Source organism: Cervus elaphus, chromosome X, assembly GCF_910594005.1.
Source record: "Cervus elaphus chromosome X, mCerEla1.1, whole genome shotgun sequence".
NCBI classification, from domain to species: domain Eukaryota; kingdom Metazoa; phylum Chordata; class Mammalia; order Artiodactyla; family Cervidae; genus Cervus; species Cervus elaphus.
In genome coordinates this window covers 145,281,727-145,297,130 of record NC_057848.1, presented here as the reverse complement: position 1 = coordinate 145,297,130, position 15,404 = coordinate 145,281,727, and the positions used below count along the sequence as shown (strand labels likewise).

The window sequence follows — 15,404 nt, the reverse complement described above, 5'->3', positions numbered from 1 at the left end:
GATTTGAGAGCCCGACTTCCTGTCTTCTTGCTACTCCACCTTGGATTAAAGTTGTTCTCTCCAAAGCCCATTCCATAATCTTCGCTTCCATGTGCATCAGGCAGTGAGCCCTTGCTGGGGAACACTCGTGACTGATAGGCCTGGAATTAGATTCTTCTTTGAATTACTCTAGATCCTATGCTGTTATACTCTTGTCCTAAAGCACAGCTGTGTTCCTTACCACTCAAAATGTATCTTGGGATAAAAGTAAGGCCACTGGATATATTCCAATGCACTTCTTTTATTTTTTCCTTCCAATGCACTTCTTTAGGCACAAAGCCTTGAAGGCTACCTCAGGAAATGACAGGAAAAAGGAAGAGAAACAGATGACAGGGACAGTCAGATCATTTCTCTGTGCAGTGTCAGATGACCTCAATCAGAATACCACAAAACCATCTTGGGTGGCTTTTTCCTTTAGAATTGTACTCATATCTCAGATATGGTGAGTTGGGTTCTAGATCACTGCAATAAAGTGAAAACTGTCATAAAGTAAATCATGAGGAATTTGGGGGATTCCCAGTGCTTATAGAAGTTGTTAATCCTATTATAGGCTTACTAGAAGATGTCTTAAAAATGCACATATCTTAATTTACAAATGTCGTACAGTTACAATAGTAACAAATACAACTGATCAGAGCAGCATAAGAAATAAAATAAGGAAAGAGTTTAAAATATTTAAAGAATTAACAATATGTGGAAAAGGGACCCCAAGTGAATACATGATGCTGGGAAAATGGTGCCATAGACACTTTCAGTGCATGGTTACCATAAACTTTCAGTTTGTAATGAAACACAGTATTTCTGAATCATGATTACATGCAGTACAATGTTTTAAATGTATGCCTGTAAATCATTAAAACAAGCCATGAAAAGAGACTGACCCTGGCTTTTGAAAGGATGGGTCAGCATTTTTTTCTGGGAGCACACCCCATCCTGCCCCCTGCCTTCTGTGTTATTTTCCCCATCTCAGGTCCAGTCTGGGACATGAAACTGTAAGGTTTGCATTAGGGACACGGCTCAAGAGGTTGCAGGGATGTGGTTTTCCCCAGGAATCTTTTAATCCAAGAGACAGACAAAATTTGGGCCCCCATAAGTGAGGACTGGAGAGACAACCACCCTAATATACAGGTCATTCAGAGACCTGCCCAAACTTGCCCTCAGGCCTAGAATGCCCAGACAGGACATTCCCTCTTAGAAGCCTTGTAGTTCTCTGTGAGGTCAAAATCTGAGTCTAAGAAGAATGGCCTCGGTTCAGAGGAGGGAGAATCTCAGGTTGGAAGGTCAGGTCCCAGGACTGGCCAGGATCATGGTGAGACCCCTGAGTGAAGAAAGAAGTATCACTAGACCCACAAATGAGGAGGCTTTGCAGACCCCTGCCCCTATTCTTAACCCCAGAGGTTCCAGGCAGAGTTATAGGGATGAGAAGCCTCTTCATTTCTGTCTGGTCTCAGCGAGGGAAGGACTTTTTCTGTCAGGATGGAAACCCCAGTTCTTAGAAGGGTGGCGTCTTGGCCATCACCACCAGGAAGATGAGGCCCATCAGTGCTAGTGAGAGGGTCTCCCCCAACGAGGGAGGCTCACAGAGTGGCGCCCCTCCTGACAAGCAGAGATGCTCAGAGCAGCGCCCTGACTCCTCCCACTAGGGACTCAGGGAGGCGAGGGCTTTGTTTGGGGGCTGGAGGACTTGGATTCATAGCTGGAGACGTCCCGGGCTCTAACACACTGCAGAAGGAGGACACGGGGACGGATGAATTTTGAGCTACCAGGGTTCCCGTAGTGCCTTGCCCCTGCCGTCATCCCCGGGAGACCCCACGTAGGACCGTACGCAGCTCCCGTCCACTTCCGCTTCAACGGCGAGGAGCTTGACCGGGAGTCTTGGCGTCTCTTTGGTGGTGTTTCTGTGTCCAGGACTTGTCCGGAACCAAGGTGAGGACTGGAATGTAACTGAAGGGACTTTGCGAACCCACTATTAAGAAAAGTGACCCAGCCACATCCCACCCCTGTGACCTGGCTCTTTCGAGTCCCTCACAGCTATCGGCAGAATACGGTCTAACGTGTCTCAGGTGAAGGCGTTGGTCTGTGGGGGTAGGCCCGGATTCTACCCTCGAAGGAGTTGTCGGTCCTAGATAATGGCCCTGAGGGCCAGTTATCAGACTTCAAAACCGCATGGGGGCCACACTGAGCGGCCCCCCTGCACTCAGCTCTAGGAGGCCCCACGTGGAGCTGGCCGACAGTGGTGCCCCCTATCGTTTGCTGGTGGTGGGATCAGGGAGGTGAGAAGCTTGCTCTAAAGGAATAAACTTAATTCAACAAAGGGACCTAGTCCCCAACACGATTCATGGTTGTGATGCTGAGTGAGGATGGGGGCTCCTCTCATAAGAAATGGAGTCGCAATCGGGCATTTTGACATGACACTTCCCAGATCATCTCAGGGAAGTGAGAGACCATGTCAAAGCGGGGAGCGTCAGGTTGGGAAGGGAGAGTTTCGGGTTCCCTGGTGGGATGGTGAGAACCTCGGGGCTGTGGGGATGTTCCGCACCACATCATTCAGACAACATCCTCCCTGTCATCATCCCTTTGAGACCTCAAGAATACATGGCGGTTCCCACTGCAGCCTAAAGGGGAAGCAAGTCCCCTCTGAGCACTCTGCCCTGGTCCGAGGGGCGTGTCAGCACACTGAGTAATCTTCGATCCTGTCATAAATCAAATGTAGGCCTTGGTTGCTTCTATGCCCTAGCTATTGTAAAGAGTGCTGCAACGAACTTTGGAGTAGAAGTGTTTTTTAAGTTACTGTTTCCTCAGGGGACATGCCCAGTATGGGATTTTTGGCTCATGTGGTAATTAATTTTTTTAATTTTTTTTCATTTATTTTGATTAGTTGGAGGCTAATTACTTTACAGTAATGTAGTGGTTTTTGTCATACGTTGAAATGAGTCAGCCATGGATTTACATGTGTTCCCCATCCCGATCCCCCCTCCCACCTCCCTCCCCATCCCATCCCTCTGGGTCGTCCCAGTGCACTAGCCCTGAACACTTGTCTCATGCATCCAACCTGGGCTGGTGATCTGTTTCACCATAGATAATATACATGTTTTGATGCTGTTCTCTCGAAACATCCCACCCTCGCCTTCTCCCACAGAGTCCAATATTCTGTTCTGTACATCTGTGTCTCTTTTTCTGTTTTGCATATAGGGTTATCGTTACCATCTTTCTAAATTCCATATATATGTGTTAGTATACTGTATTGATCTTTATCTTTCTGGCTTACTTCACTCTGTATAATGGGCTCCAGGTTCATCCATCTCATTAGAACTGATTCAAATGAATTCTTTTTAATGGCTGAGTAATAGTCCATGGTGTATATGTACCAGAGCTTCCTTATCCATTCATCTGCTGATGGGCATCTAGGTTGCTTCCTTGTCCTGCCTATTATAAACAGTGCTGTGATGAACACTGAGGTGCACGTGTCTCTTTCAGATCTGGTTTCCTCGGTGTGTATGCCCAGGAGTGGGATTGCTGGGTCATATGGCAGTTCTATTTCCAGTTTTTAAGGAATCTCCACACTGTACTAGTGGCTGTAGTAGTTTGCATTCCCACCAACAGTGTAAGAGGGCTCCCTTTTCTCCACACCTGCTCCAACCTTTATTGCTTGTAGACTTTTGGATAGCAGCCATTCTGACTGGCGTGTAATGGTATCTCATGGAGGTTTTGATTTGCATTTCGCTGATAATGAGTGATGTTGAGCATCTTTTCATGTGTTTGTTAGCCATCTGTATGTCTTCTTTGGAGAAATGTCTGTTTAGATCTTTGGCCCATTTTTGATTGGGTCATTTATTTTTCTGGAATTGAGCTGCAGGAGTTGCTTGTATATTTTTGAGATTAATCCTTTGTCTGTTTTTTCATTTGCTATTATTTTCTCCCATTCTGAAGGCTGTCTTTTCACTTTGCTTATAGTTTCCTTTGTTGTGCAAAAGCTTTTAAGTTTCATTAGGTCCCATTTGTTTATTTTTGCTTTTATTTCCAATATTCTGGGAGGTGGTTCGTAGAGGATCTTGCAGTGATTTATGTCAGAGAGTGTTTTGCCTATGTTTTCCTCTAGGAGTTTTATAGTTTCTGGTCTTAGACTTAGATCTTTATCCATTTTGAGTTTATTTTTGTGTATGGTGTTAGAAGGTGTATTAGCTTCATTCTTTTAGAAGTGGTTGACCAGTTTTCCCAGCACCACTTGTTAAAGAGGTTGTCTTTTTTCCATTGTATGTTCTTGCCTTCTTTGTCAAAGATAAGGTGTGCATAGGTATGTGGATTTTTCTCTGGGCTTTCTATTTTGTTCCATTGATCTATATTTCTGTCTTTGTGCCAGTACCATACTGTCTTGATGACTGTGGCTTTGTAGTAGAGCCTGAAGTCAGGCAGGTTGATTCCTCTAGTTCCGTTCTTCTTTCTCAAGATTGCTTTGGCTATTCGAGGTTTTTTGTATTTCCATACAAATTGTGAAATTATTTGTTCTAGTTCTGTGAAGAATACCATTGGTAGCTTGATAGGGATTGCATTGAATCTATAGTTTGCTTTGGGTTCAGTTCAGTTCAGCTCAGTCGCTCAGTCGTGTCCGACTCTTTGTGACCCCATGAATCGCAGCACGCCAGGACTCCCTGTCCATCACCAACTCCCCCAGTCTACTCAAACTCATGCCCATCTAGTCGGTGATGCCATCCAGCCATCTCATCCTCTGTCGTCCCCTTCTCCTCCTGCCCCCAATCCCTCCCAGCATCAGGGTCTTTTCCAATGAGTCAACTCTTTGCTTGAGGTTGCCAAAGTTTTGGGAGTTTCAGCTTCAGCATCAGTCCTTCCAATGAACACCCAGGACTGATCTCCTTTAGGATGGACTGCTTGGATCTCCTTGCAGTCCAAGGGACTCTCAAGAGTCTTCTCCAACACCACAGTTCAAAAGCATCAATTTTTCGGTGCTCAGCTTTCTTCACAGTCCAACTCTCACATCCGTACATGACCACTGGAAAAACCATAACCTTGACCAGACGGACTTTGTTGGAAAAGTAATGTAGTATACTCATTTTCACAATATTGATTCTTCCAATCTCTGAACACGGTATATTTCTCCATCTCTTTGTGTCCTCTTTGATTTTTTTCATCAGTGTTTTATAGTTTTCTGTGTATAGGTCTTCAGTTTCTTTAGGTAGATATATTCCTAAATATTTTATTCTTTTTTTGCAATGGTGAATGGTATTGTTTCCTTAATTTCTCTTTCTGTTTTCTCATTGTTAGTGTATAGGAATGCAAGGGATTTCTGTGTGTTAATTTTATATCCTGCAACTTTACTATATGCATTGATTAGCTCTAGTAATTTTCTGGTAGAGTCTTTAGGGTTTGCTATGTAGAGGATCACGTCATCTGCAAACAGTGATAGTTTCAATTCTTCTTTTCCTGTCTGGATTCCATTAATTTCTTTTTCTTCTCTGATTGCTGTGGCCAAAAGTTCCAAAACTATGTTGAATAGTAGTGGTGAGAGTGGGCACCCTTGTCTTGTTCCTGATTTCAGGGGAAATGCTTTCAATTTTTCACCATGGAGGATAATGTTGCCTGTGGATTTGTCATATATAGCTTTTATTATGTTGAGGTATGTTCCTTCTGTTCTTGCTTTCTGGAGAGTTTTAATCATAAATGGATGTTGAATTTGTCAAAGGATTTTTCTGCATCTATTGAGATAATCATATGGTTTTTATCTTTGAATTGGTTAATGTGGTGTATTACATTGATTGATTTGCGGATATTAAAGAATCCTTGCATTCCTGGGATAAAGCCCACTTGGTCATGATGTATGATCTTTTTAATATGTTGTTGGATTCTGTTTGCTAGAGTTTTGTTAAGGATTTTTGCACCTATGTTCATCAGTGATATTGGCCTGTAGTTTTCTTTTTGTGTGGCATGTTTGGTTTTGGAATTAGGGTGATGGTGGCCTCATAGAATGAGCTTGGAAGTTTACCTTCTTCTGCGATTTTCTGGAAGTGTTGGAGTGAGATGGGTGTTAGCTCTTCTCTAAATTTTTGGTAGCATTCAGCTGTGAAGCCATCTGGTCCTGGGCTTTTGTTTGCTGGAAGATTTCTGATTACAGTTTCGATTGCTGTGCTTGTGATGGGTCTGTTAAGATCTTCTATTTCTTCCTGGTTCCGTTTTCAAAAGTTATACTTTTCTAAGAATGTGTCCATTTCTTCCATGTTGTCAATTTATTGGCATAGAGCTGCTGGTAGTAGTCTCTTATGATCCTTTGTATTTCAGTGTTGTCTGTTGTGATCTCTCCATTTTCATGTCTAATTTTGTTGATTTGGTTCTTCTCCCTTTGGTTCTTAATGAGTCTTGCTAACGGTTTGTCAATTTTGTTTATCTTTTCAAAAAACCAGGTTTTAGCTTTGTTGATTTTTGCTATGGTCTCTTTAGTTTCTTTGCATTTATTTCTGCCCTGATATTTAAGATTTCTATCCTACTAACCCTGGGGTTCTTCATTTCTTCCTTCTCTAGTTGCTTTAGGTGTAGACATAGGTTGTTTATTTAACTTTTTTCTTGTTTCTTCAGGTAAGCCTGTATTGCTGTGAACCTTCCCCTTAGCACTGCTTTTACAGTGTCCCATAGGTTTTGGGTTGTTGTGTTTTCATTTTCATTCATTTCTATGCATATTCTGATTTCTTTTTTGATTTCTTCTAAGATTTGTTGGTTATTCAGAAGCGTGTTATTTAGCCTCCATATGTCTGAATTTTTAATGTTTTTTTTTCCCTGTAATTGAGATCTAATCTTACTGCATTGTGGTCAGAAAAGATGACTGGAAAGATTTCAATTTTTTTGAATTTACCAAAGCTAGATTTATGGCCCAGGATGTGATCTGTTCTGGAAAAGGTTCCGTGTGCACTTGAGAAAAATGTGAAATTGATTGTTTTAGGGTGAAATTTCCTATAGATATCAATTAGGTCTAGCTGGTCCATTGTGTCATTTAAAGTTTGTGTTTCCTTGTTAATTTTCTGTTTAGTTGATCTATCCATAGATGAGAGTGGGTATTAAAGTCTCCCACTGTTATTGTGTTATTGTTAATTTCCCCTTTCATACTCATTCGTATTTGCCTAACATATTGCAGTGCTTCCATGTTGGGTGCATATATATTTATACTTGTAATATCTTCTTCTTGGATTGATCCTTTGATCATTATGTAGTGTCCTTCTTTGTCTCTTTTCACAGCCTTTATTTGAAAGTCTATTTTATCTGATATGAGTATTGCGACTCCTGCTTTCTTTTGGTCTCCGTTTGTGTGAAATATTTTTTTCCAGCCCTTCACTTTCAGTCTTTATGTGTCCCTTGTTTTGAGGTGGGTCTCTTGTAGACAGCATATATAGGGGTCTTGTTTTTGTATCCATTCAGCCAGTCCTAGTTTTTTGGTTGGGGCATTCAACCCATTTACATTTAAGGTAATTATTGATAGGTATGGTCTCATTGCCATTTACTTTGCTGTTTTGGGTTCGCATTTATACAGGCTTTCTGTGTTTCCTGTCTAGAGAAGATCCTTTCGCATTTGCTGAAGAGCTGGTTTGGTGGTGCTGAATTCTCTCAGACTTTGCTTGTCTCTAAAGCTTTTGCATTCTCCTTCATATCTGAATGAGATCCTTGCTGGGTACAGTAATCTGGGTTGTAGATTACTCTCTTTCATTACTTTAAGTATGTCCTGCCATTCCCTTCTGGCCTGAAGAGTTTCTACTGATAGATCAGCTGTTATCCTTATGGGAATCCCTTTGTGTATTATTTGTTGTTTCTCCCTTGCTGCTTTTAGTATTTTTCTTTGTGTTTGATCTTTGTTAATTTGATTACTATGTGTCTTGGGGTGTTTCGCCTTGGGTTTATCCTGTTTGGGACTCTCTGGGTTTCTTGGACTTGGGTGACTATTTCCTTCCCCATTTTAGGGAAGTTTTCAGCTATTATCTCCTCGAGTATTTTCTCATGGCCTTTCTTTTTGTCGTCTTCTTCTGGGACTACTATGATTCGAATGTTGGGGTGTTTCACATTGTCCCAGACGTCCCTGAGGTTGTCCTCATTTCTTTTGATTCTTTTTTCTTCTTTCCTCTCTGCTTCACTTATTTCCACCACTTTATCTTCTACCTCACTTACCCTATCTTCTGCCTCCGTTATTCTACTGATGATTCCCTCCCGAGTGTTTTTGATATCCTTTATTGCATTATTCACTTTTAATTGGCTCTTTTTTATTTCTTCTAGGTCCGTGTGAAACATTTCTTACATCTTCTCAATCCTTGTCTCCAGGCTATTTATCTGTAACTCCATTCTGTTTTCGAGATTTTGGATCATTTTTATTATCATTATTCTAAATCCTTTTTCAGGTAGATTCCCTATCTCCTCCTCTTGTTTGGCTTGGTGGGCATTTTTCATGTTTCTTTACTTGCTGGGTATTTCTCTGCCTTTTCATCTTGTTTAAATTGCTGTGTTTGGGGTGGCCTTTCTGTATTCTGGTGGTCTGTGGTTCCTTTTTATTGTGGAGGTTTCTCCCAGTGGGTGTGGTTGGACGATTGGCTTGTCAAGGTTTCCTGTTTAGGGAAGCTTGTGTCGGTGTTCTGGTATGTGCAGCTGAATTTCTTCTCTCTGGAGTGCCATGGAATGTCCAGTAGAGAGTTGTGAGATGGGTCTGTGGGTTTGGCGTGACTTTGGGCAGCCTGTACGTCGACACTCAGGGCTATGTTCCTGCGTTGCTGGAGAATTTGTGTGGTATGTCTTGCTCTGGATCTTATTGGCTCTTGGGTGGTGGTTGGCTTCAGTGTAGGTATGGAGGCTTTTGGATGATCTCTTATTACTTAATGTTCCCTGTAGTCAGGAGTTCTCTGGTGTTCTCAGGTTTTGGGTTTAAGTCTCGTGTCTCTGGATTTCAGTCTTATTCTTCCAGTAGCCTCAAGACTTCTCCAACTGTACAGCACTGATAATAAAACTTCTAGGTTAATGGTGAAAAGATTCTCCACCATGAGGGACACCCAGAGAGGTTCACAGAGTTACAATAAGAAGAGGAGAGGGAGGAAGGAGATAGAGATGAGCAGGAGGAGAAGAAGGGGGACTCAAGAGGAGAGAGACAGATCTATGCAGTACTCTGTTCCCTAAGTGTTCTCCGTAGCCCAGAACACCCACAGAGATTCACAGAATTGGACTGAGAAGAGAAGGGGGATGGAGGAAATAGAGGTGATCTGGGAGAGAAAAAGGAGAGTCAAAATGGGGAGAGAGTAATCATCACACTCCTGAGTAAAAATGGGTACTGAATATTGGATTCTTCAATGTCCAAAATTGATATCAAACACTGGAAAACAAAGATTAAAAATCTAGAGTAGAGGTTAGACTCTTAAAAATAAAATATTAAAAACAAAAACACAAAAAATTTAAGAAATCTATATGAAGTTTGCTTTAAAAATAGGGTCTTTTTTTTTGCAAGGTTTTAGTGGGTTATGCAAATGAAAATTAAGAAGTAATAGAGGAGTAATAGACAGTGAAAGTGAAGTCGCTCAGTCATGTCCGACTCTTTGCAACCCCATGGACTGTAGGCTATCGTGCTACTCCCCCCATGGGGTTATCCAGGCAAGAATACTAGAGTGGGTTGCCATTTCCAAAAAAGGAAAAGAAAAACATTTAAAAAAATTTTTTTAATTAAAAAAATAGTAAAATTATATCTAGAATTTTCTTTGGAGCTGTTGCGGGCAGTGTGGGTTCGGTTCAGTTTCAGATAGCTCCTTTTTCCAGCTTACACTTCTCGATATCTATAGACCCCTTCCAGTATAGTCAGTGTTAACTACAGGGATTTTAATCTGTTGCACCTGTCACTTCTGAAGCGGTCCCTTTTGTTTATTTGGCTTCTGTTTGCAGGTCTCTTCAGTGTCTAATTTCTGCCCTGACACACACGGGCGGAGGTGGTCCCTTGTTTAGGTTCGCTTGTTCAGTCGTGCTGTGGGCAGGGGGGCGGGGCACTGCAGACACATCACTGGCATGTGTGGGGAGCACTCGCGGTTTTCCGGCCACACTGGGTTTCTCCCCGCTCACGGCGTGTGTGCTTTCCCCATCGACAGTGCTAAGGCTCCAGGTTGCTCTACAGGGAGCGGGCCCTGAGGTGCGTGCACTCCTGAGGCCTAAGCTGCTTAGGTTCCAGTTTTTGGGTCCTCCACAAAAGCGCGGACACAGTTGCGCCTGCGTTTTGTGCCTTCCCCAGCCCGAGCAGCTCAGGCAGCCAGGAGCTTGACGGGCTCACTCTCCCTGGGTGCGGTGCACCTTCTCCCCTCCGCGGTCCCAGCCTCAGTTTCCGCCTGTCCGGCACCCCTTGTGTCTCTTCTGGGGAGCTGGTCTCTAGCTGCGACCCTCCCAGCAGGTGTCAACCCTCCAGAATCTCAGAAAGTCTTTGGTTAGAGACTGGAAACCTATTTGCAGTTTGGTAGGGGATGCTGTCTCTGGGGCCAGGTTTGCCCCTTTCCCCTCCCCACTGCCCCCTGCCACCAGCGGGGGACAGGCCAGTCCACAGCCGGTTAGCTCTTCTCCAGAATTGCTCAGTCCTTCCTTGGTTCTGCCAACAGCCGGCAATGTCTTCAGTTACGGCTTATCGCAGGTTAATTTTCTTTCTCTCTCTTGCTATCCCACAGTTTAAGTTGCCATCTCAGGTTAGCTCCTTCCGATTGCCCACAGGGCATTCAGGCCCGGTTCTTGCCATAAGCAATGCTTCCGGCTCCTCTCCGTTCAGCCCCCACTAGCTGGTGGCGGATGCGAGCGTCTGGGGTACTTTTATGCTGAAAGTTGCTTTTAGGCATGTAATCCATGGGTTTTATTTATTTTTCCTCCCAGTTAGGTTGCTCTCTGAGACTCCAAAACTTCCCCCATACCTGTAAGGGAGAGGGTTTCCTGGTGTTTAGAACTTCCTCCATTAAGACTTCCTTCCCGAGACGGGTCTCCGTCCCTAACTCTTTTGTCTCTCTTTTTATCTTTTCTATTATGTCCAACCTCCTTTCAAAGACAATGGGCTGCTTTTCTGGGCGCCTGATGTCCTCTGCTAGTGATCAGAAGTTATTATGGAGTTTGCTCAGCGTTCAAATGTACTTTCGATGAATTTGTAGGTGAGAAAGTGGTCTCCCCGTCCTATTCCTCCGCCATCTTAGCTCCACTTTCCATGTGGTAATTTTAGTCCTAATTTTCTATGCAGAGTGAATTAAGGCAGAAAGAGGAAAGCCAATATTGTATATTAACACATATAAATGGCTTTTAGAAAGATGGTACTGATGAACCTATTTGCAGGGCAGCAGTGGATTTGCAGACATAGAGAACAGGCTTGTGGACACTGGGGGAAAGAGAGGGAGGGACAGACTGAGAGAGTAACATTGAAAACACACACATTACCATATGTAAAATAGATAGCCACTGGGAATTAGTCCTATGACACAGAGAGCTCAAACCCGGTGCTCTGTGATAGCTTAGAGGAGTGGGATGGGCTGGGAGGTAGGAGGAAACTTCAAGAGGGAGGGGACATCCAGTATACCTATGGCTGATTCATATTGATGTGTGGCTGAAACAAAAACAATACTGTAAAGCAATTATCCTCCAATTAATAGTAAATAAATTTAATTATGAAAAGAGAGAGAGAAGAAAAGAGAAGCAAAAAGATATTATAGACCTTGAATTGGGATCCTGTGTGGGAGCACAGGGACATCAACCTGCCTGTAATAGCACCTGTTCTTAGAAGACTGTGTTTGGTAAGATAAGGTCATCTTACTTCCTCCTGTTGGGACACAGGCTGATTGGCTTTTACTATCTCACAGGCATCAATTCAGGAGAAAGAGGAGCTTCTCTGCCAGGAGCCCAATTGAGGAACCTGAGTGAGTACTCAGTGCATTTATCCCATCCCTTGGATTTGAGCCCAGGAAATCTCAGGGAAGGGCTGTGAGGTTGAGCATCTACTTCACCGCTTTATACCAAGTCTAGGGGAGGGGAAATGTCTAGTCTGAAGGTGCAGCCACCAGTCAGCAAATAGAGAATCGTGCCCAGTGTTTTAAGGAGCCAAGGTATGGACCATGAATGGTGATCCCAGTGAACTCTGGGTGGAAAAAACCCTACTGAGCCCTCAGCACTGGGTATGCCTTGAGAGGGAGGTGGCCTGAGATATCCCTTCACTTGGCTTCTGGATGATGTGGAGGTCTAAAGTTGTCTGCATCAGAGTAGCAGAGGGAAGGGTGGCCAGGCTCTGCCAAGTCTTGACATGGTAATACTAAAGATGAGCTGAGAGGACTGCAATGCCGGTAAATCCAAAGCAGGGCTGAGAGGATGCAGAGGGAAAATCGAAGGCCTCTGTTCCTCCTCTGTGGGATTCTGTGGGGACAGCTGAGCACAAAACAAGAGCCTTGTGGGTTCCTCGGGCAGTGTCCTCAAGGACACCTGCAGAGGCGGCCTTTGATAAAGGCAAGGTGGAATCTCCCCATTTTAAGTTGCTCACATCGCCTCATTCTCCATTCTCCAGGTGCACCAATCTCCTGTCCTTTGACCCAGACTCCTGCCTGTAGTTCCTGTCCACGGCGATCATGCCCCGTAGGCAGAAGAGTAAGGTTCGTGGTCATGAGAAACATCACCAGGCCCGGGCTGAGACCCAGGGTCTTCATGATCAAGCCACCACCTCTAGGGGAGAAGAGACCACCTCCTCCTCCCCTCCTGATTTAGAGAGTGCTCCCTCAAGCTCCTCAGCTGCTGGCACCCCGAAGGAGCCTCAGGGAGCCCAAGGCACCACCAGTGCTGCTGCAGGTGCTATACCCAAAAGATTTGGTGTCGGTGCTGCAGCACGCTCAAGAGCTGATGTCTGTGGTGCAGCAGGCTCAAGAGCTGGTGTCGGTGCCGCAGCACGCTCAAGAGCTGATGTCTGTGGTGCAGCACGCTCAAGAGCTGATGTCTGTGGTGCAGCACGCTCAAGAGCTGATGTCGGTGCTGCAGCATGCTCAAGAGCTGATGTCTGTGGTGCAGCACGCTCAAGAGCTGATGTCTGTGGTGCAGCACGCTCAAGAGCTGATGTCTGTGGTGCAGCACGCTCAAGAGCTGATGTCGGTGCTGCAGCATGCTCAAGAGCTGATGTCTGTGGTGCAGCACGCTCAAGAGCTGATGTCGGTGCTGCAGCATGCTCAAGAGCTGATGTCTGTGGTGCAGCACGCTCAAGAGCTGATGTCGGTGCTGCAGCACGCTCAAGAGCTGATGTCTGTGGTGCAGCACGCTCAAGAGCTGGTGTTGGTGCTGCAGCACGCTCAAGAGCTAATGTCTGTGGTGCAGCACGCTCAAGAGCTGATTTCTGTGGTGCAGCATGTTCAAGAGCTGATGTCGGTGCTGCAGCACGCTCAATAGCTGATGTCTGTGGTGCAGCACGCTCAAGAGCTGGTGTTGGTGCTGCAGCATGCTCAAGAGCTGATGTCTGTGGTGCAGCACGCTCAAGAGCTGAAGTCGTTGCAGCACGCTCAAGAGCTGATGTCGGTGCTGCAGCACGCTCAAGAGCTGATGTCTGTGGTGCAGCACGCTCAAGAGCTGGTGTCGGTGCTGCAGCATGCTCAAGAGCTCGTGTCGGTGCCGAGGGCCAAGGTCAGGGAGGTGAAAATTCCTCCCAGGCCTCAGCTGCTGCTGAGAGCTCTCACACAGATCCTCTGACCAAGAACGTCGAGGTGTTGCTACAGAAGATGCTGTATAAGTATAAGGAGAGGGAGCTCATTAAGAGGTCAGAAATGCTGAAGGCAATCAATAAGAGGTACAGGGGGCAATTCCCTGAGATCCTCAGGAGAGCCTCTGAGCACATAGAGATGGTGTTTGGCCTGGTCCTGAAGGAAGTCAGGCCCGACGGTCACTCCTATATCCTGGTGAGCAACCTAGATCTCAGCGACAGTGAGTCTATGAGAGGTGACCGGGGGCTGCCGAAGAATGGTCTTCTGATGCCTCTTCTGGGTGTCATCTACTTGAATGGCCACCGCCTCTCTGAGGAGAAGATCTGGAAGATCCTGAATTTTCTGGGCATCTATGATGGAAGAAGGCACTTCATCTTTGGAGATACCAGGAAGTTCCTCACAGAAGATCTGGTGCGGGAAGAGTACGTGGAGTACCGCCAGGTGCCAGGCAGCGATCCCCCTCGCTATGAGTTCCTGTGGGGTCGGAAAGCACTCATGGAATCCAACAAGATGAAAGTCCTGGAGTTTTTGGCCAAGGTCAATGATACGGTCCCTGCTACCTTCCTGGAGCATTTTGAGGAGTCTTCCGAAGAGGAAGTAGAGAGCACCAGCGCCAGAGCTGTAGCCAGTGTTGGCACTTCTGCCTCGGGCTGGGCTGGCACGTCTGTCTGGGATACTGCAGGCATTTCTGTCTCGGTCTGGGATGGCCCTTCTGCTGCAGCCCAGGCTGAGCATCCTGCCTCAGCCATGCCTGGCATTTCTGCTGCAGCCAGTGCTGGCCCTTCTGTCTCGGCCAGTGCCCACGCTAGGGCCGCATGCAGCCGGTCATCTCGCCCCTAGTGTGGTCTGAAGGCTGTTCTTCACTTTGTGGTTCGAAAAGCCTGTCATCATCCTGTGGTCCTGTTGACTTCCCCCTCCCACCCAGTTTTCAGTTCTTTCTTTTTTCAACTGAAAAAGTTGATTTAGGTTGTATTTAGGTTGATGATACAAGTATTTGAATAACATGGGTCACACACACTTTGCTGTTTATCAAATTCATGAGTAGGAATTTTGTTTTTGGAAATGCATATTGGAAATCCTCAAATCACTTTTGTGATCCCGGATGAGAATAACATCACTTTAGGATAAGAATAGCCTTAGAAATGTGAAAGACACCACACTAATAGAAGCTCAGAACATAGATATATAGAGAGCTGAAAGTTCTTCAATTTTTGGTTTGCTTTACTCTCTGTTATAGTCTCCTATTTTGTAAATGTATAAGATATATCCTTGGATCTGCTTATGGTTTTCAAGAATGTTTGAGAATATAAATTATAGCAAATGATTTATTTGTGGCTCTTCTTTTACACAAACATTAATTGAGCATCTGCTTCAAAGAAGTCTTTCAGGCCTGTACTGGCACTGTTTCGTCAAGGAAACTCCCAGTCTGCCCATTCAATTATAGTTTCCAGGGAAGCTGTCATTCTGTGGAAGAGGCTGAGATGCTCTCAACCTCAAGAAGAGCAAGAAAGAAGCAGGGTAAAGAGGGCGTGGAGAGAATATATTACTCTGGTTTCATTGCTAAGCAGAATTTTGGCTGATTGGGGAGGTGGGGTCACTTTTGTTTTTCTTTCAGTTAGAACGCTGCATAGTTTCTGACATCTGATAGATGCAAAAAAA

General features: G+C 44.9%; 1 protein-coding gene across 2 annotated transcripts; it reads left to right on the top strand.

The window, feature by feature from the left end:
* Positions 1 to 393: 393 nt before the first annotated feature.
* Positions 394 to 15,061, top strand: LOC122689703 (melanoma-associated antigen D2-like). Of its 2 annotated transcripts, none has more exons than XM_043896352.1 (3): positions 394 to 481; positions 11,877 to 11,933; positions 12,572 to 15,061. In XM_043896352.1, the coding sequence occupies exon 3, from the start codon at positions 12,633 to 12,635 to the stop codon at positions 14,583 to 14,585; it is 1,953 nt and encodes a 650-aa protein (XP_043752287.1). In that variant the 5' UTR covers positions 394 to 481; positions 11,877 to 11,933; positions 12,572 to 12,632; the 3' UTR covers positions 14,586 to 15,061. The 2 variants fall into 2 exon arrangements, with proteins under 2 accessions (XP_043752287.1, XP_043752285.1); XM_043896350.1 differs by lacking the exon at positions 394 to 481 and adding an exon at positions 1,761 to 1,965.
* The last annotated feature ends 343 nt before the right edge of the window (positions 15,062 to 15,404 follow it).